This window comes from Eptesicus fuscus, chromosome 18 (assembly GCF_027574615.1).
Source record: "Eptesicus fuscus isolate TK198812 chromosome 18, DD_ASM_mEF_20220401, whole genome shotgun sequence".
In the NCBI taxonomy this organism is placed as follows: Eukaryota; Metazoa; Chordata; class Mammalia; order Chiroptera; family Vespertilionidae; genus Eptesicus; species Eptesicus fuscus.
In genome coordinates, this window is record NC_072490.1 from 8,278,726 (window position 1) to 8,301,700 (window position 22,975).

The following is a 22,975-nucleotide window of genomic DNA, read 5'->3' on the forward strand; positions in this document are numbered from 1 at the left end:
AAGCAGCCCTGGAGGCGCAAACATCGGGCAGCATGGGGGGTATAAAGCCCCCAAAGGCAGGCCTTCTTGGCCTCATGGAGGAGTTGGGAGGCCTGGGCACACCCAGGGCAAGCTCCCCAGGGGTAAGGCAGGCCCCTGGCTCTCCCAGGGCCCTCAGGAACCGACCGACCACTGACCCTCTTTTATTATTTTCTAAATTCCTCATTATCTCTAGACCTAACTCCCATGCTCCTGATCCTGTGTAGGCAACCGTTCAAATGCATTAAACATGTATATATTTTTTTATTTTTTAATCCTCACCTGAGGACATGCTTAGAGAGAGGAAGTCGGGAGGGGATATGAGAGAGAGAGAGAGAAAGAGAGAGAGAGAGAGAGAGAGAAAAATTAACGTGAGAAAGAAACATCGTTCGGTTGCCTTCCATACCTGTGCCCCGACCTGGGATGGAATCTGCAACCCAGGTATGTGCCCTGATCAGGAATCAAACCCACAACCTTTTGGTGCATGGAACAATACTCAACCAACTGAGTCACTCCAGCTGGGCTGAACATGTATCTTTTAAAATACATCCTTACAAAATATTTTATTATTTTGTGTGCAATACATCTAATCACATAAATGTTATTTTTCACTCAGTTCTATGTTTTGAAGCTCCATCCACATCCTATGTTACATGTAAACCTGGCACTTCTGCCTGTTGCGTGGTGCACACTATGTGTCCGTGATCGGCACACAGATGCTTTCTGCCAACACAAATGATGCTCGGGAAACACTTACCTTCATACATGTCCCCTTAAGGATCTATGTAAGAATTTGCCAGGGATGTAAAACCAGGAGTGAAATTTCCAAAAGGCATGCATGTACACACTACATTTGGGTAGGCAGCTGTATCAGTTAGCCTGAGCCGCCATAACAAAGGACCACAGACTGGGTGGATTGAAGAATAGGCATTTATTTTCTCACAGCCCTGGAGGCTAGAAGTCAGAGGCCAAGATGTTGGCAGGTTGGTTTCTCCTGAGGCCTCTCTCCTTGGCTTGCAGACCGCCACCTTCTCCCTGTGTTTTCCCACGGTCTTCTCTCTGTACATGTCCATGTCCTAATCTCTTCTTTTTCTTGTTGTTGTTTTGTTAATCCTCACCCGAGGATATTTTTTCCATTCATTTTTAGAGAGAGTAGAAGGGAGGGGAAGAAACAGAGAGAGACTGATTGGTTGCCTCCGGCACAGGCCCCAACCATTGCCAGGGATCAAGCTTGCAACTGAGGTACGTGCCCCTGACCGGAATTGAACCTGGGATCATTCAGTCTGTGGGCTGACGCTCTAACCACTGAAAAACCAGCCCTCCTGGCGCAGAAAGGGCACCCTGTGTGGGCCAAGACCCCTTTTTGTGTGTGGGTGCTGCCAAGTGGTAGACAGCACCTCGCTCCCAGCCCAGGGGAAGGAGCTCTGGGCTACACTGGGCTGGCTCCCTAGGGTGGGCCTCAACTTCCCCAACCCGCGCAATGAGGGCTCTGCCCACTCCAAACCTCAGAACTCAGTAACTCAGATGTTTATGTTGGAAGTCTTTGCCCTTGGAAAGATTTCATGCAGGACAGATGGCGGAGGGGAGCTTGGCGCGTGCATTTCCCCACGTGTTGAGAGCGTGATCAGGAGGGGTTGGTGCCTTGCTTCCTTTCTGGGAACTTCATCAGCTGCCCAGGAGGACCTCCGCAAAAGGGCCCAGTCCTGAAGACTGGCTGGCAGCTGTGCCTCCTGCTGGCCATCTCCAGATGGGGCTGGTCTTGGGAGATAAATCACACTGTCACCCTCAGCATGGACAGGAGCCCGGAGCCCAGGGCGGGGAAGTGCCTGTAAGGCAGGGACAGAGCCTGCAGGAAGGCAGGCCTCCCAGCCCCCAGGGCAGCGCGGCGACTGCTATTCTAGTGTTTCCAAGGTGTTTCTGCACTCCAGGGTCTGGGGTTAGTGCTGAAGACTCTGGGAGTCCTTGCACCTGTCTAGACTCCACTACACAAGAGGACCTGAATGTTCCTTCTCACAACACACCCCCCTCCATTACGCCAGGCCCAGGGAAGTGGACCCACAACTCAGAATCTTTCACACAAATACAGACACACAAGTTAATAAGCACCTTGGATTTATTCTCCCCCCCCCCACCACCACGCCCGAAGCCACCTCATTGAATGTACATATACACAGTATATAATGCCATACGACATTCTCCACATACATGAACACAAGTTTAGGCTTCACCGCTGTGCGGAAGTTTGTTAAAAGTACCCATCATTCGGTCAAAATAGATCTTTGTTACTACATGAAAACAGTAAGCATTCAGGAGGAATATGTGAGGTGGTTGCCCTGGCCCCCATCAGCCTCAATCGTTGATGCTCTTTAATAGAAAAGTCCATTAAACAAAACAGGATCCTGGGGGTCATGTGAATAACGCATTAAACACTACTTCTGAAGCAACCCCAGAACCACGCAGGCATAAAGGGTAACGAAGGTCGTATGTACCAAGCACAGGTTGGAGGAAGAGAATGGATTTGGTAAGTTTACCCTAAATAAAAGGCGCTTTGGGCAACAGCCCCGCCGCCGTCGGTACACACAGCCAGATGTTTCCATATCCGGCCATTCCCAGATTTTACTGACAAGCCCGTTTCCACAGGTTCCCTGCCAATGACGTTGCCCCAGCAACAGAATTTGACATCACTGCTCCCGCACGGGAAAAGCAGAGCTCTCCTCGTTTGGGGACAGGCCTTGAGGTTTGGTCCCTGGCTCTCTAGGACAGGCCTCAACCACAACCAGCAGAACCTCTCCTCCCTCCTCTCCTACCCCCGCCCCCGCCGCCCCGTATCCTGGAGGACCCAACACCCATGGTGCCAAGGGCTCTGAGCCTGGAAGGCAGGGGGCAGGTCCAGGGGGCGGAAGAGAGGCCGCTACCTTTCTGGGGGTGGAGAATGAGGCCATTCACATGGCAGTACATAAAATGCCCCTTTTTGTAAAGGCCAGAAGACACGGCTGTGCTGCGCCACCTGAAGCGGGCAGAGGAATCTCTGTGCAGCGGGTGAACTCAAAGCCTTCCTCCTGCGCACGAGGGATGGGTTCACCCAGTATTCTCCTCCGCTGCGCTTTTGCTCTCAGGAGAGCATGCCAGGGGAGCAGGCTGAGGTTATCACGGTTCCCGGATGAGGACACTGGGGCCGGCGGGCAGTGACTCACCCACTGTGGTGTTGCATGTCAGAGCCAAGCAGGCCGGCACGCTCCTTCCCCAGCCTCACCCCTCCAGGGCACATCTGCTCTCTCCTGCTCCTCCTCTATGAACACGCAGGGCACAGGCGGAGCTCCCCTGCACCTGGGCAGGATTCCGTGCAGGAACAATGGAATGTGAACCGTCAGAGCAGGGCACACGTCTGATCGCAGCCAACACTCCCGTCCCCGCCGGTCCTCCGGCCTCGCCTGTGCTGACTGAGCCAGCAGCGGGCTCTCTGAGGGCCACCTGTATCCATGTTACAATGAGCGGCCGACTCCTTCGAGGAACAACCAATGGCAGCCCTGGATGGGGGTGCAGCTCCCAACCCCCATATGCCAAGGGACAGCTGCCATCTTCCAGCAGACGGAGACCCCCCAGCTCGGATCCCCCACCCCCTGCTTCCTGCGCCCCAAATAGCCGGCTTGGCTGGTTGTCGCCTATGACTCTGAGCAGTGCTGATGACCAAAGCGATGCTTCCCTCCGAGACCAGGCCCCCAGGAGTGTGCTGAAGCTCACTGGGGCACACGGGGAGAGGGCCGGGCTCAGTGCAGCCTGCCCCGTCTCTGAAGCTCCTGTACCCACCCTATCAGTTACAATGAAAGGTGCCTTTGCCATCCCTCCGGGGTCCAGGGTCAGCCTCTGCGGCCAGGGCTGGAGTGTGGGGCAGAGGCGGAGAGAGGAGGGGAGACCTGGAGAAGGGCATCTGGGAAAAGAATGGAGCTCCAGGTGAGGTTGATAGGAATGATGAAATGATGATTAAAGGTTTTCGTTTCGGCACTCCTCCAAACACCCTTCTCACAGCCCTCCAAGATCTTTAAAACACTGGGCCCTGACTCAATGCCTGCTAACAGCATTCACATTCCTCCTGCCACAGGCAGTGGGGCCTCTAGTACCAGAGGGAATCCCACCCCAAATGTGCCGACTATCTCCACTCAGGAAAAGGCCCGCCGGAACGGTGCTGGTCACAGCCAGGCTAGCCTGGGGAACGGAAAGCAACCAGAGTCCCCGTGCCTCCCCCACCGCATCCCAGGGGAAGGGGAAACCCTGCTCGAGAGCCTGAGCCACATTCCTGCCCGCACACTCGACAGGACACAACACTCGGACGCTCCTGACCTTGCAGCATCCGATACCAGAAGGCACTTTGAAGGTTTCATTTTCATCATGTCCCGGACCTCACCCTGCGAGGCGGGTGGGGCAGGTGGCCTTGAACCACTGGGAAAACCAAGGTGGTGAAAAGGCCCCGACTCCGTGGTGGAGTGAGAGTGACGACGGCCACGTGCCGCCAGCTTTCTGGCATTGAGGATGACACGGGGGGGCCTGGACCAAGTCACCCCTGAGCTGGGATTTCCCTTGGACGAAATCTCAAGCCCTTCTTTCCTATCAGCAGTGTCTCCCTCCGGTGGGCTGAGCCTCTCTCGGCTGGGTTTCAGATAAAGTGTTCATGTGGTCATGCGTTTGCACTGCTTGGCGGGCCCTCTTCTCCCTTTAACTTGCAAAAGGAAACCTCCAACCCCAAGACCACAGTCACCCAAGCAGGGGGATCATGGCGGCTAGTGCAGGGAGCAATCCCAGGAGGGAGACCCCTCAAGCGCAGGCTATAATGCTTGCTGAATGTGGGTCACAGGCTCAGACGCTCAAGGCATCTGGGATACGGGGTTACAGGGCAAGCACGTGGGCTCGAAGAGAAAACAAATCACTCATAAGCTGTTCTACCAACTTTTACAGCCTCTTTGTGCTTCTACCATAGAAGGATTTGTCTCGCCTCCTTGGCTTCCCACTCTGTTTCACCCTCTCTTCAAAATGTCCTTCCAGAAAGCCTGAACATTCACCTGCTGGATATGCCAAGATTATGCAGATCCAAAATCAATAGAGAGACAACTCCGGAGTTTCCATCGGAGGGTGTTGCCAGCAGAACTTTCACATCCAGATATTTTATTTGAGTAAAAATAGAAAATTCCATTATAAGAAAATAAAATCACTCTGGCAACATTTCCCCAACAGTTCCCAGCCACATACACTTGTTTTTCTTAAAGTGATACCAAGGTAGCTCAGTAACAACACACCACCAGGAAGAACCGAGGACGGCCGAACCCACTGAAACAATATCCTTGCTTGCTCCTGGGCGCAATATCTCTTGCACTGATTTCCAACTTATAAAAACTATCAAAATAGGATTTTAAAATTTATCAGGACCACATAATTCCACTCCGAGTATCCCATACAACTGTGGTTGAGCTATTCGGATCCCAGACTTCTACCAAGAACAATCTAGGGGCAAGCTTCCGGAATGGCTCCTGAATGGTACTGGACCAGCTAAGATCTGACTCAGAGCCACATTTAGGGAAACTACGATCAATCAGCGTTTTGACAGGGAGATAAAGAAAAGCTTTTCCGAGCACAGGATTAATTATATGTTTGTAAAGCTTTTAAAAAGGTAACACCTACTGAACTCTTATTCGTAAAAAATGAGGCCCTTGACCCAATGAAGATGACTGGAAAGGTGGAGAGGAGTGATCAACTTGGGAGGTCTTCTGGGAACAGGTACGCAGGGTCAAGGGGCTCATCATTGAAATGACAGGCCCCGGCTGCCGTGCGCCAGGCTGACGGCAGCAGCCTCTCCCACCTGCGTCCGTAAAGTGCGCCTGCGTGAGTCCGTGTGGCTCCCCTGCTCCCGTTCACGGCCCACGGCAAGGAATCTTGCTCAATTAATTTTTAAAATATTCAGATATGCCCTGCAAATACATACAAAACATTGCCGTACCCACCCTGTCCCCACCACCATACAAGGTTATATTTATAAATTAAATAAACTGAGCTTTCTTAACCATTTTCTCAGCTTACGTCTGTCCTTACCCTAAATGTAGATAAGTTCACTTTATATCCAAAATATATTTAACTGTTCTAAAAGTATCATATTGATAACTATTCTAAGTTATCAAAAATGTAAACAAAATTTATCTTGCTTAATTCATGAACCATATTTTTAAGTTTTTAATTCACCCTGTACTGACCCTCAAAAAAACCTAATCAAGTCACATGGAGACTGAAACGCTGATATGGATTTGAACTCGGTTCCTCAGAGACAACTGCCTATCACTAACACTAGCACTACTGAATCTAGTGGTTTATTGCATCATTCGGTTTAAAAGACCAAAAGAATTCCCTTCTGGGCTTCCAATACGCTCTGTCTGAATTGAGCCCAGAGTCTCAGCGTGCCGAACTGGAGAGCCAGCAGTAACGCTCCGCTCGAAACCGGGCCTGGGCATCGAGCGACCTCGTGCCTCCACTGCCCCTGTTAGAAGTCCCCAGTCTCGCTCAGTCCAGTCTGGTCAAAATGAACTTCAAGGATGGAAACTTGAGGTGAAGTTGAGAAGCCAAAAGGGACGCACAGATGACCCCCATGTGAAAACGGAAGGGCCCGTTCCTCACACTCCACAGTCCGACGGCCTCTCCTGGAGCTGCCTCGTCAGTATCTGGTGCGAAGACAGAGAAGCCACGCCCACGTGGAAGAGGATCTGCCAGAGGTTCCTCAGCCCGTGCAGGTACACGTTGCCCAGGCAAATAAAGAGCAGCATCAGCACCACCTTCGTCATCCTGGCTGGACTGTAGACCAGGTACAGGTAACACTGAAACGACAGCAGGCGGGGAGGTCCCGTCAGGCGGCAAAATGGCCACGGGCCAGATGCAAGATTCACTTCTCACACCTGCCACGTGGCGTCATTTCACACACATTCGCTTATTACACTGAATTCATCACAACGAGGCTGCGACTGGCTGGGTAAGTCACTGTTCAGCGCTGGCGGGCAGTGGAGATTTGGAAGAGAAAAGGACGGTGAAACAGATATCACGGGAGGAATCAGAACACTGCACTCCTGAAAGAGGGTTAGGACATACAGACAGAAATGCAGAGGAAGAAGAGACGGGGGTCAGGGGCAGACAGCCAGGCCAGGACACCTGACAAGACTGACTGGCCTCCCAATGACGTTTTCCCTCCGGGGCTCATGGCAGGTGAGAAAGGCAGTGAGAGGAGCTATGCGTTTCCGTTTCCGTTTCCGTTTAGTGTTTCCTGAGTTACAGGTCCACAGGGTCTGCTGTCCCCGAGACAGCTCCCTTATCACATCCTCAAAAGCATCTCCTGCCGGAGATGGGAAGGTCTCGGCGGGGAGAGGGACTGATATTTTGTGTCGGGCTCGCACATGGAAAAGAGGCTGTTCTTGTTCTGCAAAAGGTGGAAACGGCCTTTTGCTTCGATGTTAAAAAAAAAAAAAAAAAGTACATTCTCAAAACACAGGGCAATCTGACCAAGGCTCAGCTCAGGGGGAGGGAGAGATCCCCGTGGAAAGAGCTAACGAATGAGAAGGCAGTTGCAGGACTGGGGGTGGGGGGGGGGGGTGGGGGGGTGAGTGCTGTAAGATCCCGCAGCCTGAAACGCAGCTCCATGAACCGTCCACAGGCAACACCCATGGTTTCCGAGACTTGTTTCTAAAATTTGAGTGCATTTTCCATTATGGGCTGAAAATTTCTTTTTGCACAATCATGAAATTCTTAAAAAATACACCATTTAGGGTGTGGAAGAGAGAGGAAGTGCCCTAAGAACAGAAATTTTAATTTAAAAAAACAAAACACACACAAAAAACACCTTAAAGATGAGAAAGTATTAAATCCTAGCCCAGTGGAGGACAAGTAAAGAGAATCACAGTCAGGTTTTTACTAGAATTAACTTTGCTTTTGGAGATTCAAAAGCCCCTTTTGACTCCATCCTTTACATATGCATCTTATCTGAACATAACTAAATAATAATCAAGGCTCTCTAATGTTATAATTTTTGTTTCATTCCCTAAGGGCAGATTTGAGTCAGATAGTACTACTATTTAGAACACTTTTTACCTATCCTTGTTTTAAAAACACGTATGCAGACACAGCCGTGACCTCTGCAGAAGGACGTTTCTGCACTTGGGTTGTCCAACAACAAGCAGGAGGCAAGGCCCTGCTGCGACCAGTCAGGCCCAGCCAGCCCACCATCGCATCCTTCCCTCCCTGGAGGCAAGGCCACGCACGTCCCTGCTCTCTGTCTGCCACCATGAAAGGCCCTGCGGCCCAGCGTTCCCTTGCGGAGTCCGAAGTTCTCGCTCTGTTAAGTGAGAGGTTTGGGCAGGATGGGCCTAGGGTCCCTCCGCTAAGAGCCGGCGTTGTCCATGATTTGAACCAAGGCCTTGGTGGAGCAAAATTAGAATCTAGAAACGTGTTGATGGTTCCAACAAAAGAACAAAATAAGGCCATGGGTTTAACCCACTCAGCACAATATCAACATTTCACCCACCTGGAAAATGCAGGCTACGAAAGGAATAAGAAAAGCCAGAATATTTCCAATTTCCTCATGGGTAACCTAAAACAAATAGGAGGAACACAAGAAAAGGAATATTTAGGTGAAAGGACACACTATCCGGTCTGGCATGGTTGACAGCACACAATCCCTGGCTGGGAGTGAGACACGAGTCCCTGTTTATGTATCAACCAGGGGCTGATATGCAATCGTCTTCAATGACCTGGACACACTGTGCACCCTCCCCACGCATCTGTGCTAAGCCCTCAACCTGAAATGCCCCCGACAACCTCGCCACCTCTCAAAATCCTCCCCATCTGTCAATACTGAGCTTTCCCTAATTCCTCCCATCCCCAGGGACTGCCCCTCCTCAGTGACGTCACCATCCTCTGCTCTGTGCCCATGAGGCAGGGACTGTGTCTTAACCATCGTGTTGGCCAGGCACCGGTTCTGGCGTGCACAGACATTGGTGAGTAACAGGTTATGAGTCATCATAAACAATAGGAGTGGGAACCACACCACACACGGCCAAAGACAGGATGCGGTAACAGACAGTCACCGCTCTTGAGGCACAGGCCTGCTGCCATCCCCCCAACGGGGCGGCCTACGTCGGTGCCCTGAGACTCAACAGCAGCCGTGCCTCAGACTTCAGCCATCACGCACATGGGCATGAGCACTGTGGCTCTGTCTTTGAAAGTAATACCTGCTTATGCTCGTGATGATTCTATACTCTTATAAAGTGTTTGAAATACTTCAAAATTTAAAAACATTAGAAAGGTGATTTGAGAAGAACAGGCTGGAAAGCCAACTTCCTGGTGACAGTTTTTGACAAGGACACAGAGAAGTGGAATCTGCATGATATCAATCAGTCTAGACTCAAACTTTTGCCCAGCGAGGACAATCCAGCCGTGTAGTGATTCCGGGGGTCCCAAGGGCCACGGGGGCCGGATTCCCTTGTACCAACTTGCCCATTTCTCACCAGTATCCCAAAGGCCCCTTTGGCTTCTTAGAAAAATGATACGAAAGAGCACGTTTCATATTTGTTCAACTTACTACAAAGAATAAAATTAGAAATAAAATTTTTATTTGAATTTTAAGGCCTTAGTATATAATAATCTTATAAATAAAATGTGTTTCAGTTATAAGGTTATCAGTTTCTCCCACCACATGTCCTTCCATTTAACCTGTAAAGAAAAGGTTACCTGTAGAGAATGCTCTGCAAGGTGAATTCCACGAATGAGATTCAGAGCAGCGCACATGATGTTGAGGACAAGGGAGAGGACACCCAGGGCTGTCACTGGTTCCATTCGGAAATTAGGAGCTTCACAATTAAAAAAATGATAATAAGTTTAGTGAAAATGCTTTCTACATGAAAAGAAATAAGTGAAGACATGACCTAGACCTCCACTAATGACAGGTTATGCTAAACATGCATATTAATTTAAAAAGCAGTTGTAGTTATGATAGAAATGATAGACAGAATGGATCTGGGTATCTAGGGGAGTTCCTTCAATGGACACGTGACAATGTCTCGAGACATTCTGGATTGTCACACTGGGGACAGGCCATTACTGGCATCTACTGGGTAGAGGCGATGAATGCTTCTACACATCCTACAATGCACAAGACGGCCCCCACAACAAAGAACTATCCAGTGCAAAATGGAAGCCCACATGACAATGAATGTTGTCCTTGTCAGAAAAGAGCGGAGCATTTTACAAGCTGGGAGTCGATGTGCGCAATAGAAATGCTTTCAGAAACTGACAGCTAATTCACAAATAAAGCTATACCGGTAAATTGCTTTAAATCAGGATTTCTCTTGCTGTGCTCTTTTCTAAATCATCCTTTCTTGTCCTTTCATTTCTCACATACACAGCCATGTACACACACACACAGATAGCTTGCTGCAACCCCATTAATGCCTATTGTTAGTGTTAGGGTCTCCACCCAGCAAGTCAACGTTCCTGTTAGAACAGAATGTGCTACCTGTACAGGTTCTAGCCTCAGGACAATAGGGTGAGCCAAACCACAGTATAATGTCCTAGAAGGATAGGCAAGTATTTGCTCATCTTGTCTAAGTGGTTAAAAAACAAAACTTATGTTACAAAGTTACCCCATCTCCGATACGGCAAAGGAGGGGTTCAACCACCCAGTCTTCCTTCCCAACATAAATTACAACTTACTGGTTAGCCTGAGAGCCAATCCAGGAATTTGTTGATCAAAACATTAAATTAAAATACAAAGTTAAGCCCTAACCAGTTTGGCTCAGTGGATAGAGCGTCGGCCTGCGGACTCAAGGGTCCCAGGTTCAATTCCGGTCAAGGGCATGTAACCTTGGTTGCTGGCACATCCCCAGCAGGGGGTGTGCAGGAGGCAGCTGATCGATGTGTTCTCTCTCATCGATGTTTCTAACTCTCTCTCCCTCTCCCTTCCTGTCTGTAAAAAATCAATAAAAATATATTAAAAATTTAAAACAAAACAAAACACAGTTAAGCCAAAAGCATGAACACTTTTAATATACAACTCTTAAAGTTCAAGCAATGAGTTTAGTATAAAAGTTAAGATAATTAGATTGTTGTAGTACAGACAGCTTTTTCTTTCAGAGCAAAATTCAGCTCTCCACCCTTACAACGTTCTTACACTGTAAATATCCACCTGAACTAACAGCTGGTTTCAGTGTGTGTAACTGTAAACAAGGAATGCCGACAATCATGCTTCATTATATGCCAGGCAGTGAGTGTAATGCCAGACTGTCAGAAAATGCCAGGGCATGTGACCGCATTCATTAGCACCTCCTTCGTCAGATAAAGACTCTGGTATCTGGTATCCGCAGGGATAGAGGGATGCCCCCAGGTCTCTTGGGGAACCCCACAGTGAGAGCAACAGAAGCCCTGACTCTGGCCCTGCCCACATTCATCCCATAGCCCTCCCCACCCTCCATCAAGGAGAATGGGGTCTCTCAGTGGAGACTTGCAGTAGTTCACTAAGTGATGAGATAAAGATTCATTGTCCAAGGAATAAAGATAGATAAAGAATAGATAGATGGATGGATGGATGGATGGATGGATGGATGGATGGATGGACAGACAGGTGTACAAATCCGTACAGGTGACTTCCAGGAAGAGAGAATGGACCTCCTTTACAACATTCACACCTGTAGACTTCATCCTGGTTAAGAAAACAACCTGCCAAGTAAGTCACTCTTTTCCTGAATTTCATCATAAGAGTCTGACCTCCCCTCAGATCAACTCACTGCCATAATTGTCAAGTTTCTTAAAACGGCCACCCAGGAAATACATTAATATACAAGCTATTTCCTCCCCCACCCCCCCCCAAAAAAAAATACCTTCCTGGTGAAAGAACTCAATGTCCCTTTGAAATATAGAACATCCCCTCACCTTCAGCAACCTCAGAGAACAGCAGGCCACTTACCAGGCTCCAAGGGCATCTGCATGTGACCGTTCATCACCCCATTTGCCACGTCTGGGTCCTCCAGAGTGAGAACCGCTGGAGGCTGGAACTCCAGCTCCTCCTGAATCTTTTCTAAGCTGCTCCCCATCTGAGCGGAACTTGCATAGTTAAAATGCCACTTCACTTTCTGAATGATGCTGTCTGCAACAAGAGAGCACCCCAAGTTGAGCATTTTAATCACAACGGGTGTTTTAAGACAATACGTACAAACTGTACATTTCCAATCAGGCTAATGTCAGTCAGACTCTCAAGAGTGTCAAGTTATACATACAGGTCAAATGATCACTCCATAGCATGACTAGTCCCATCAGTCTCTCCAGAGCAGAGGGATTAAAATGTGACAGCTGTCCATAGAGAGGCGGCACCACCTCCCAGCACCTCAGTGACAAGGGGGTCAGGGGACGAGGACTTGATTCTTGGCTCAGCCACTTGTGACAGTATAGTCCTAACAACTCACAGAATATTTCTAAGCTTAAAAAATGGGGATGGTTATTCTAGGCCTCGTTATCTCAAGGAAAGGCATGTGAGAAAAAATTACACATGAACGTGAATGTGCTATGCCAACTAGGATTATATATTTGAAAGGCATTGGTTTTAATTCTTTTATTTATGTTCGTACTAATTTATTGCCAAGTTTTTGGCCCGTGAGCCACAGTTTGCTGACCCCACTCACGAGGGCTGTGGTGACTGACCCGTACAGTTCTCACCATCCCTCCAGCTGCCCCAAGGCTCTGGAGAGATGACAAGCCAGAGTGTTAAACCTCAAAGTTTCCAGGCCTCTTCCATCACTGTCAAATCTCAGGATAGACGGCTGCTCTCCAGTGATATCTTACCACACCTCCAATGACTTTTCTTGAGGGTCAAAGCCAAATCTAAACTATACACTGAGTGGCCAGATTATTATGATCTCTGAATGCATAATTATCTGGCCACTCAGTGTATGTATATATATATTAGAGGCCCGGTGCATGATTTCATGCATGGGTGGGGTCCAGCCACCCTGGCAAGGGGGAGGGGACATGGGCAGTTGGCTGGCCTGCCTGCTGGTTGAACTCCTGGTCGAGGGGACAATTTACATATTAGCCTTTTATTATATAGGATATACACTGAGTGGCCAGGTTATTATGCGTTCAGAGATCATAATAATCTGGCCACTCAGTGTAAATCTACACACGCCATGAATGAGAACAGTAAATACAAAAGAGGGTTACAAACCGAATTCCAGAAAGGCATATGGCCTGGAGGCGAGGCCAATGCAGGTGGTGTCATAGGAAGCTGTGAATTCCCACCACAAGGTCTCCAGGAAGCAGAAGGCCATGGCTGCTGGGCACCGGTGGGAGCAGATAGCCATGCAGGCCACATCCCCTGAAGAAGAAAAGCTGAAACAAAAGGGCGACATCTACATTAGCAGGAGCAGACCCAGGGATTCCCTCCCCACACCCAGACACAACCTCCCCTCCACTCTGAACCTGCTTGGCCTTGGGCAGTCCTGGAGCTGTTGGTTGCATATACTATGTGTCCTCAGCTAGACCTACCTGGGTCTGCGCCTTTCTTATACTTCCTCTAAAATGTATAGTGGAATCTGCCATTATTCATATCTGAAGGTGCATGTTCCATTAGAGGGAAGTAGCCTCAGACTTCTCTGCATCTTAGAGGAAAATAATTTATTTTTTAATCTACATCAAAAGGTGTTCTAACATTGAATCAGACTGGCATCCTGAAATGACACCTACTCCTTTCAGGCTGTCAGGCTATTATTTCAAGTTCTGGGGACTCGACTTCCCCTTTCTGTGGTGCCTCCTGACCCCCACTCATTGTGGGCCATCTCCTCCAGCATTTGTCACTTTTGCTGACAGCTCGTCACTGCAGAGCCGGTTTTCTCCTGGGGGACTCCCCTGAGGCCTGACTTGAGGCGCAGTCTTCATGAGGGTCTGCATCTGCCTTGGCCTGATGCTCCCATGTCATTAGTCTGGAACCGACACTGGTATCTGAACCTTGGCTTGGGAATTCCTAGCCTGTGGGGAGTATAAAGTATAAACTCAGCCCTAGCTGGTTTGGCTCAGTGGATAGAGCGTCGGCCTGCAGACTGAAAGGTCCAGGGTTCAGTTCCGGTCAAGGGCACACACCAGTTGCAGGCTTGATCCCCAGCCTGGTGGGAGGCAACCAATCGATGTGTCTCTCTCACATCAGTGTTTCTCTGTGTATCTTCCCCTCCTTTCTGCTCTCTCTAAAAACCAGTGGAAAATATCCTTGAGTGAGGATTAACACAAAACAAAACAAAACAAAACAAAACAAAACAAAACAAATAGGTATAAACTCAGACTCCAATCTGACACGAGGCACAAGAGCGGGTTTCGATTTCTTAGGTGAGATTTTACCTTTTCTTCCCATTCAAAGCCAAAGAGAGATGAGTTACCCCTATATTGGTGAGCAGACTATTTCTCCCCTACCATTGCTTTAGGGTTGCACCCTGACAAGAACCCTGTCTTTATGCACGGGTCTTATTCCAACTCCTCACTTTACATACGCTAAGGCCCCTCCCTTTATGATGCAGAAACTGAACCCTGAGTTCACTATGACTGTTTACCCAGGAGCCTCAGTGCTGCTTACACGTTAACATTCTCTTCCCCCCGCATTTCTGCATTTCTGGCACCTTGGGGTTTCTTTCTTTCAAGCTCAGCTACACATTTTTTAAAATTTATATATTTAGCCCTAGCTGGTTTGGCTCAGTGGTAGAGTGTCAACCTGGGAACTGAAGGGTCCTGGGTCCAATTCTGGTCAAGGACACATGCCCAGGTGGCGGGCTCAATCCCCAGTGGGGGGTGTGCAAGAGGCAACCAATCAATGATTCTCTCATCATTGATGTTTCTCTCTCTCTCTCCCTCTTTCTTCCTCTCTAAAAACCAATAAAAATATTTTTAAATATATGTATATAATGAATAAATAAATAAATATATATTTACCCACATTTCTGGGTGTTTCTGGCAGAAGCGTTTTTAGGTTATATTATCTACCACCTTTTTGTAATTGAAGTCTATATAAAAAATGTTTTCAATTTTTAAAAAAGAATGACATCCTCCTTGTATAAGGAATTTTCCAGCAGAGCCTAAGTCTCTAGGGTCAAGGTGTTCCTACTTGAAAGAGGGCCCCTATTTATGGGCTGAACTGTGTCCTCCCCACCCCACCCCCCAAAAAATATATTGAAGTCCTAACTCCTAGTACCAGTGAATATGACCTTATTTGGAAATAGCCTTTGTAGCAGTAATTCAGACAAAATGAGGTCATCATGGATTAAGGGATAATGGGTTAGGGTGGGCTTTCATCCAACCACTGGGGTGAAATCTAGTCACAGAGACAGAGGAAGAAGCCCTTGTAATCACAGAGGCAGAGACTGCATGCGGCTCCTGCAAGACACAGAGTGACCAGGACTGCTGGCAGCCACCAGAAGGTGCTAGAGAGGCACGGGAAGGGTTCTTCCTTAGAGCCTCAGAGAGAGCATGCCCTGCAGACACCCTGACTTCAGACTTCTGGCCTCCTGAACCCTGAGAGAATACATTTCTGCTGTTTTAAGGCAGTTTGTGGTAATCTGTTATGGCAACCCTAGGAAAGTAATTCAACTCCTTAACTACAAAATAAGCTATGGTACTGCTCCCCTATAAGGGAAAAAGTCTGTTTCCTCTGTGAAAATGGTGACTATTAAACGCAAAGACAAATGAGTAGAACATTTTATACTCCACTTTTCAAAAAACTGAAATGCCCAGAGTTCCATTTGAAGTCATGGACTTTTGTTCCCTAACAGGGAAAAGGCATCCTAGTTTCGGTCCAGCACGAAGCTCGCAGCGCATGTCAGATGGTCACAGCACAATGGGGAAGATGGTTTCAGGCTCCCAGAGGAAGGAGTCACAGACATGGCGGGCGCAGCTCAGTGTGGGCTCCTGAGCACCCACTGCCCACACCACAGGGTGAGAGCTGCACGTGCCTGCCCCCTGGCACCCTCTTCGGGCCCCATCCCTTCTCACCTGACGCCACCACCGAGCCTGAAGTCAGGCCTGGACTCTTCCTTTTTGTTTTTTCTGAATCTGAGACTGAATTCCATGAAAAGGATCCCACCTTATCGGGTCAACTAAAAATTTACTGTTCAAGGGAGCAAAAGGCACTTGGGAGCAAAAGAAGGCCTAAATGGTAGAAAACAATGATGTACAACTATAACCATTCTGATATTTCAAAACCTGCCTTGCCCTGATCCCTCTGTAGAATGGCTTTTTGCTCTGAGACCTAGAATAAGAAATGATAAAAACCATGAGGATCAGGCCCCTGGTGCCTGGTTGCCTGTGTTCAAATCCTGGCTCTACCACTTTCTAACAGTACAACCCTTAGGTAAGTCGCTTAACCTCCGTCGTCTCCTCTATAAAATAGATAGAATACTACTGCATAATACTACTGCATACATCATAAGCCCCCCAAAGCACTTATAATAATAGTGCCTGGCACAGAGAAAACACTCAATAATATGAGCTATTATTACTATGACTAGAGGCCCAGAGCACAATGTCGTGCACTGGAGGGCGGGGTCCCTCAGCCCGGCCTGTGCCCTTTCGCAGTCCAGCCCCAGGGGGATGTCCTTAGAGCTGCCATGGAGGCGGGCTGCTGCACTCACCAGCCTTCAGCCAGGCTTGTGGCTGAGCAGCACTCCCCCTGTGGGAGCGCACTGACTACCAGGGGGCAGTTCCTGCGTTGAGCGTCTGCCCCTTGGTGGTCAGTGCACGTCATAGTGACCAGTCATTCTGCTGTTTGGTCAATTTGCATATTAGCCTTTTATTATATAGGATTATTGTAACCTGTTGATTCCTACTTGCATTGGAGCATTTCCCCCACTGTATCATATTTAGTAATTATTTCTCTTGTTCCCTCATTATACTTTAAACTTCTTGAGGAGAGGGACTTATTTTTCATTGTCGGGCTCCTGGCACGTAATTAAACTTTTTTAATTTAAAAATTTTTCGAAAAGTGAAAAAAATTAAAAAAGCAAAACCTGAAGGCAAGAACTCCAGTCTTTTTTCTTAATTTTTTGGCTTTCTCACTCTCTGTTTTCTTCCCCGCCATTTTAATCTCTTTCCTCTTTACCTTTTTTCCACTCCTGCATCTAGTGCAGAAAAATCTCCGAAACTAAAGGCATGGAACTGGTTGAAGGCGGGTCTCCTGATGCCCACGGGCATGCCACTAACAGAAGCAGCAGTTGGAGCAGCAATGCTGAAGGCCCCCTAACTCTATTGTGCACACACACAACCTCTGACCACTGTCTGATGCTAGATCTACTTTTTTTTTAAATGTTTTTACTGATTTTTAGAGAGATAGGAGGGGAGAGGGATAGAGAGAAACATTGATGCGGGAGAAACATCATTGATCGGCTACCTCCTGCACACCTCCTTCTGGGGATCGAGCCCACAACCCAGGCATGCATCCCGATTGGAAATTGAACCGCGATCTCTCGGTTTCTGGGTCGACACCCAACCACTGAACCACACCGGCCGGGCTAGATCTACTTTTAACATGCCATGTGACCTGCATAACATATGACAGAAGTAGCTCAGGCTTTGCTGATGTTCTGGGAAAGTGAACATGCTTGCTTACTGTATACTGAAGTCACGTCCTTGTGCAGAACCTCGACCTGGATACTGGGCCAGTCGCAAGGCTAAAGTCTTGAGCCGCCTCCTGATTTCCAGAAACTCTTGGGTGTGGTAAAAGTCAGTGGAGGCCGAGAGGGGCAGTCCGTCTCTCACCCTTACCACACAGGCAAAGAGGATCAGGGACATGGTCCGCAAGAGAAGTCATGAGGACACCTGAGGGAAGCAAGGTCACCTTGTTACTGAGGACCAGACGACGGTGCCAGAGACCCCCTGTCCTTGAAATGCGCGCTCCCTTTCACCCTCACCCCCAATCATTGCGAATGTTGCTTCTATTATTACTTCCCTGACCTCTATGGCTCTCACTCCCAATTTTCCTCCATTCATTATCCTCCGTGTTACTTCTTTTCTTGCAATCCTCCTGTTCCTTTTCTCTAGTGAATCTCTCCTTTTCCAAAATTCAACCAACCAGGATGAGGTAGAAAGGAATAGAGAAAGAAGCAAGGAAGCAGGGGCAGAGGGCTCAGGAGCAACAGCAATGGCAGTGCGTAGCAGGACACAGGTAGCAAGATGACTCCAAAGGGATAGGATGTGCCTGATGCTGAAGCAGCAGGCATGGGGTCCAGGGACCTGTCCATTTCAGGTCACCCAGGGAGGTAGGTACTGGGCAGTTTAGGGATTCTAAGCATCTAACCTAACGTAGGTAGAAAGGAGAGCAGAGGGCAAAGATGGAGCTGAGAGAGTACAGCATGTCCTCCCGAATTTCTGCAAATTTTTTATACAGAGCCAGTCTTCAAAATGATGACTGAGCTCCTACAGATGGTTAACGGAAATCACTTAGCAAACTGTATTACAGTAAGGGACTCAATATTTGGCCTTGATATGTGAACACCATTAAGAAACCAAAGGAAACAGATTCTGGGCCCTCATGGTGCCTTTGGCAAATCAGAACAAGGTACTTCCCCGGTAGAGGCAGCCTGGGCCAGTCCTGCTGACAGAGCCTGGCTGGGTTCTAGCCCCATCTGTTAACTCCGAAGGTGCTTGTACAGGGCGGAGCATGCACACCTGCACGCGGCAGCCCTGCAACCAGGGGTTAGTGAGGTGGCCACTACAGCTTGAACAGGTCTTTCCACTCACCCACACATCCCGTTTCACAGATGCTGTTTTTGAGAGGATGTGAATAGGTTCATACACCGGTGGGCTTTTCTTCCAAAGAGCTCTAGGCATGTAACCTTTTCGGCATCTCAGATCCTGTGAGCTGCAGGAAAGGGGAGCCCCCAGGATGCACACCACTCTCGTCACTTCTGTGCCTATTCTTCATCTGTATCTGCCACTTTTCTGATCTCCCCATATCCAAACCCACATCAAGGCGTCTCCAATCCACCCTTTCCATGAGACCTTCCCAGGCTGAGGTACTACTAGATTTGACAAAGTATTTTAATCTGCCTCCCCTATTTCCTAAATCCTCTTCTCAACTCTATTTATAAACTGCTCATGTCATAGATAATCCCTATTCTACCAGCAAAAACTTGGTGCCTAGCTAGAGGCCACCCTGGTTCCCAAAGTTTTTTTTTTTATTTTTCCTCTCCCCTTTACCCTTCACCCTCTCCCTGAGAAATGACCAGGCTTTGCAAAATAGTAATTGAAACAAGCAAAACAAGTTTCATTTGGCGCACAAATATTCATACACAAGTTTTCACCATAAGGCGTACTGCCTAATCCTCATATACACAATCCAGAAAACAAAACGGAGTCATGTCACCCTTATTGAATTCACTCTCAGTCACACGACTTAAGATTTGTAGATCATGAAGGTGCCTCTGTTTCCCTTTGCTTGGGGATGGGGTGGGGAGGAGGGGAGAGGTCAACCGTCATTTGTTAAGAGCTAAGGAAAGGAGGGCACTGAACTTGATAGCAACTAATATTATACACCAGGCACTGTGCTAGAAACTCTTACATGGATAATGTTATTTAGTGCTCATGACTATGAAGTAGCATAATCTACACTGGACAGGTGTGAATAGTGTAGCTGCAAGGCTCAAGTGGTAGAGCCGGGGATTCAAACCCAAATTTTATTACTTAAAATATTTGAAAGCCTATCATCTTTCCGCTACACTATTGCTTCTCAAATCCAATCTTTGGTATTACAGCTACTCCATTTCCCTAAAACAATCCCTTCTCCTAGGGCACTGATACTCAAAACTAATCACAGACCAGTGCCTAGGATGCACCTGTCGCAATTGCTCCTTTCTTATTGTATTACTTTATTTTTTTTCTGACCATGTCGCAGATTTCACCAATTACCCTTCAACACTGGTAATATTCTTTTGTGGCTTTGATTTCTCCAATCCTAATCTCCCCCACCCCCGGAGGTGCTTTCTCTCTCTGGCTCTGGAGGTCTAGATGTAAGCTTAACAATGGACACAAAAGTACACCACCTCCTCCTCCACCTGGTGTGCAGAAAAGCTGGTCCAGTACAGCCACGATCTGGTAAACCAAATCTTGTAAGATCTGCACGCTGAGGGAAGTCTGCTATTAAAATTAAACAATAGTCCTGACAGGAGTCTCGTGGGTAATTAAGGAAATAATCGCCCGCTCTCTCTTTTGGACACACCCATCTCCTCCCACAGGAAGCGGCGCTCTGCGCGCCATCTAACAGCTGACAGTTCTGCAGGTGCGCGCCTGGGAGGGTCCCATTCTGGACAGCGGCGGGCACAAGAAAGGGGGACAGGTGATTCCGGGGAGCCCCGCAGAGCCCGGTGTTTTAATATTTTAAGTAATAAAATTTGGGTTTGAATCCTGGCTCTACCACTTGGGCCTGACGGAGGGGCGGGCCCGGAATCGCCTCCACCTCCAGGCCCGCCCTGCGCCACACCGACTCCGCCTGCTGTCGGCTAACGGGCCGCTCCGCCCGCCTCCGCCCGCAAGCCCTCACCTCTCCCGGACGGCGGCCTCTGGGAGTCAGCAGCCTCCCTCCGCGCCGCCGAGCCACCCGCCGCCTCGTCCGCTCCCTTAGCCCACAGGGCAGACCCAGCCCAGATCACTGGCAGCCCAGGCGCAGGTAGGCGACAGTGCGCACGCGCGAGTCTTCAACGTCCATTCGCTGCTGCTAAGCAACACTCGCACCCGAACCGACCAATCCTGGCGTGACTCCACCGCCCCTCCCGGCAGGGTGAAGAATGAAGTGGTTCTTAAAGGGCTGCGACCCAAAGCCAGAGGGGGCGTGGCCGGGCGCGCGCCTCCTGACTTCCTTTCCCTTTCCCAGCGCTCACCCGCAGGGGTGTGAGGTCCAGGACTGGATTTCCCACGCCGGGAAGCCGCAGGGGGCCTCGCGGTCTAAGCTCGATTCCTGCCGGAGCAGCAAACAGCACGGACGCGCCGAGGCAAGGAGGTTGAGTGTGAAGGCGCGGCGCGCCCCGGGCGTGGGTTCCGACGTCCGCGCGGCTGGGAGGCCGGCCCGAGATAGGCAAACCAAAGAGCACAGCCTCCTGCCAGCCTGGAAGAGATGCCAAAGTCTAGGGACACACCCCGGTCCGGGTCGGAGGCCCTCACAGATGGGTTCAAGGGAGAGTGGGTAGCAGAGTTCATCCATTTATTCTTTCAAAAAAGTGTTGAGCCGAAACCGGTTTGGCTCAGTGGATAGAGCGTCGGCCTGCGGACTCAGGGGTCCCAGGTTCGATTCCGGTCAAGGGCAGGTGCATTGGTTGCGGGCACATCCCCGGTGGGAGGTGTGCAGGAGGCGGCTGGTCGATGATTCTCTCTCATCGAAGTTTCTAGCTCTCTGTCCCTCTCCCTTCCTTTCTGTAAAAAAAAAAAAAATCAATAAAAAATATAAAATATTTTAAAAAAGTGTTGAGCACCTGCTGTGTGCCAGGCACTGCGGACATGGCGAGGAACTCCTGACACTAAAAACTACGTGAAGAGAGGAGGGCAGAGTGACAGCACCCATCAAACAATTACACCACACGTGTCTAATACAAACTGAAATATGCGCTCTTCGGAGAGGAGCAAGCTTTTTTTTTTTTTTTTTTTTTAATGAGAATTTACAGGGTCTTCTGGCCTGGACTTTGTTGTCCAGTGATGCCTCTCTGAGAACGTGACACTGGCTTAGTAGCTACCAAGACAAAAAGGAAAAGAGGAGTGTTTCAGACAGAAGGGAAGGGGATGTATAGAGAACTCTGTGCGGAAGGCAACAGGACTCCTCGAGGGATGACAAGAAGTTGGGAAGCACATGGGGAGTTAGTATTTAACAGGCACAGAATTTCAGTTGGACAAGATGAAATATGGTGGAAATTGATGGTGGTGATAGTTGCACAACAATATCAATTTACTAAGTGCCACTGAATTGTACATTTTAAAATGGTTAAATGGTAAGTTTTATGTTATGTCTATGTTGCCACCAAAAAAAAGAGAAAAATGAAATTCCGACTTTAGAGAGTAAAGGAGTAAAGTGAGAGCCACTAGAGAGACTAGAAGAGGTAAGACCACGTAGGATCTTGTAGGCCACGGCAGAAAGTTTAGGACAGTGAGATACTGAACAAGTTTGCATTTTGTAAAAATCACTTTGGATGCTGAAGTGAAGACCCAAATGGAGAAGATTCACGGAAGCTGTGGTCAGACCAAGTGCGAAGCCAATGCAGTCATCTGGGTAAGCGAGGATGAAGCTGGAACTTGGGCCAGAGCGATGCTGATGAGGAAGAGAACTAGGCAGTGTGCAGAGAAATGTATGAGCAAAATCAACAGGACTTGGTGATGAATTGGGTGTGAAAGGGTGACAAAGCAGTTTCAAGAATGATGCCACTGTTCAGCCCTGAGTGATTGGGGGATGGTGGAGGGATTCATAGATATGGGGAACACTGGGAAAAGATCTGATTTTGGAGAGAAGATTGGTCCTTAGTTCCATCTTAGACAAGTTGAATTTGAGTCACCTTTGAGACTCCTAACTGGGATGTCAATGTTGTCAATTGAATATACAGGTTGCAGTTCAATGTAAAAAACAAACAAACACAAAAACCAAGAGAGAGTTACGATCGAGTCCAAGACGACCTCCAGGGGACCCTTGCCCCCTGGTATTCATGCCTCGTGTAAACCTAATAAAGCATTATTATTGCCCAAAGAACAAACAGGTATATATGTGAGTTTGTCCTTCAGCAAATAATAAAGCTCACCAGTGTTTTCCTTGGCCCTGCGGGGATCTGGCTTGGCAAGAGACAATGCCCAGGGTTCCCCTCCAGGCGCAAACCGGGAGGCACGAGAGTGATGTCGGAAGCGGAGTGGACTTGGCGCCAGCTTTCTGGGTCCCAGCTCCGATTCT

General features: G+C 48.7%; 1 protein-coding gene across 6 annotated transcripts; it reads right to left on the reverse strand.

The window, feature by feature from the left end:
* Nucleotides 1-948: 948 nt before the first annotated feature.
* Nucleotides 949-21,121, reverse strand: SEC22C (SEC22 homolog C, vesicle trafficking protein). Of its 6 annotated transcripts, XM_054729592.1 has the most exons (9): nt 20,597-20,737; nt 18,799-18,919; nt 17,669-17,877; nt 13,253-13,416; nt 11,999-12,178; nt 9,769-9,887; nt 8,564-8,629; nt 6,673-6,869; nt 949-1,776 (listed from the first exon to the last, which is right to left on the reverse strand). In XM_054729592.1, the coding sequence occupies exons 3-9, from the start codon at nt 17,848-17,850 to the stop codon at nt 1,539-1,541; spliced, it is 1,146 nt and encodes a 381-aa protein (XP_054585567.1). In that variant the 5' UTR covers nt 17,851-17,877; nt 18,799-18,919; nt 20,597-20,737; the 3' UTR covers nt 949-1,538. The 6 variants fall into 6 exon arrangements, with proteins under 6 accessions (XP_054585567.1, XP_027990615.2, XP_054585566.1 ...); XM_028134814.2 differs by lacking the exons at nt 18,799-18,919; nt 20,597-20,737 and adding an exon at nt 20,934-21,121; XM_054729591.1 differs by lacking the exon at nt 18,799-18,919.
* Between the last annotated feature and the right edge of the window lie 1,854 nt (nt 21,122-22,975).

What these genes read in the sequence shown, in the direction of transcription:
- SEC22C (XM_028134814.2), bottom strand. Translation starts at nt 17,850, where the DNA reads ATGTCCCTGATCCTCTTTGCCTGTGTGGTAAGGGTGAGAGACGGACTG. An exon ending in GGACGTGACTTCAGTATACA is followed by an intron (nt 13,417 to 17,668) that starts GTAAGCAAGCAT and finishes CTTTTGTTTCAG; the next exon opens with CTTTTCTTCTTCAGGGGATG. An exon ending in AGGCCGTCGGACTGTGGAGT is followed by an intron (nt 1,777 to 6,672) that starts GTGAGGAACGGG and finishes TTATCTCCCAAG; the next exon opens with ACCAGCCCCATCTGGAGATG.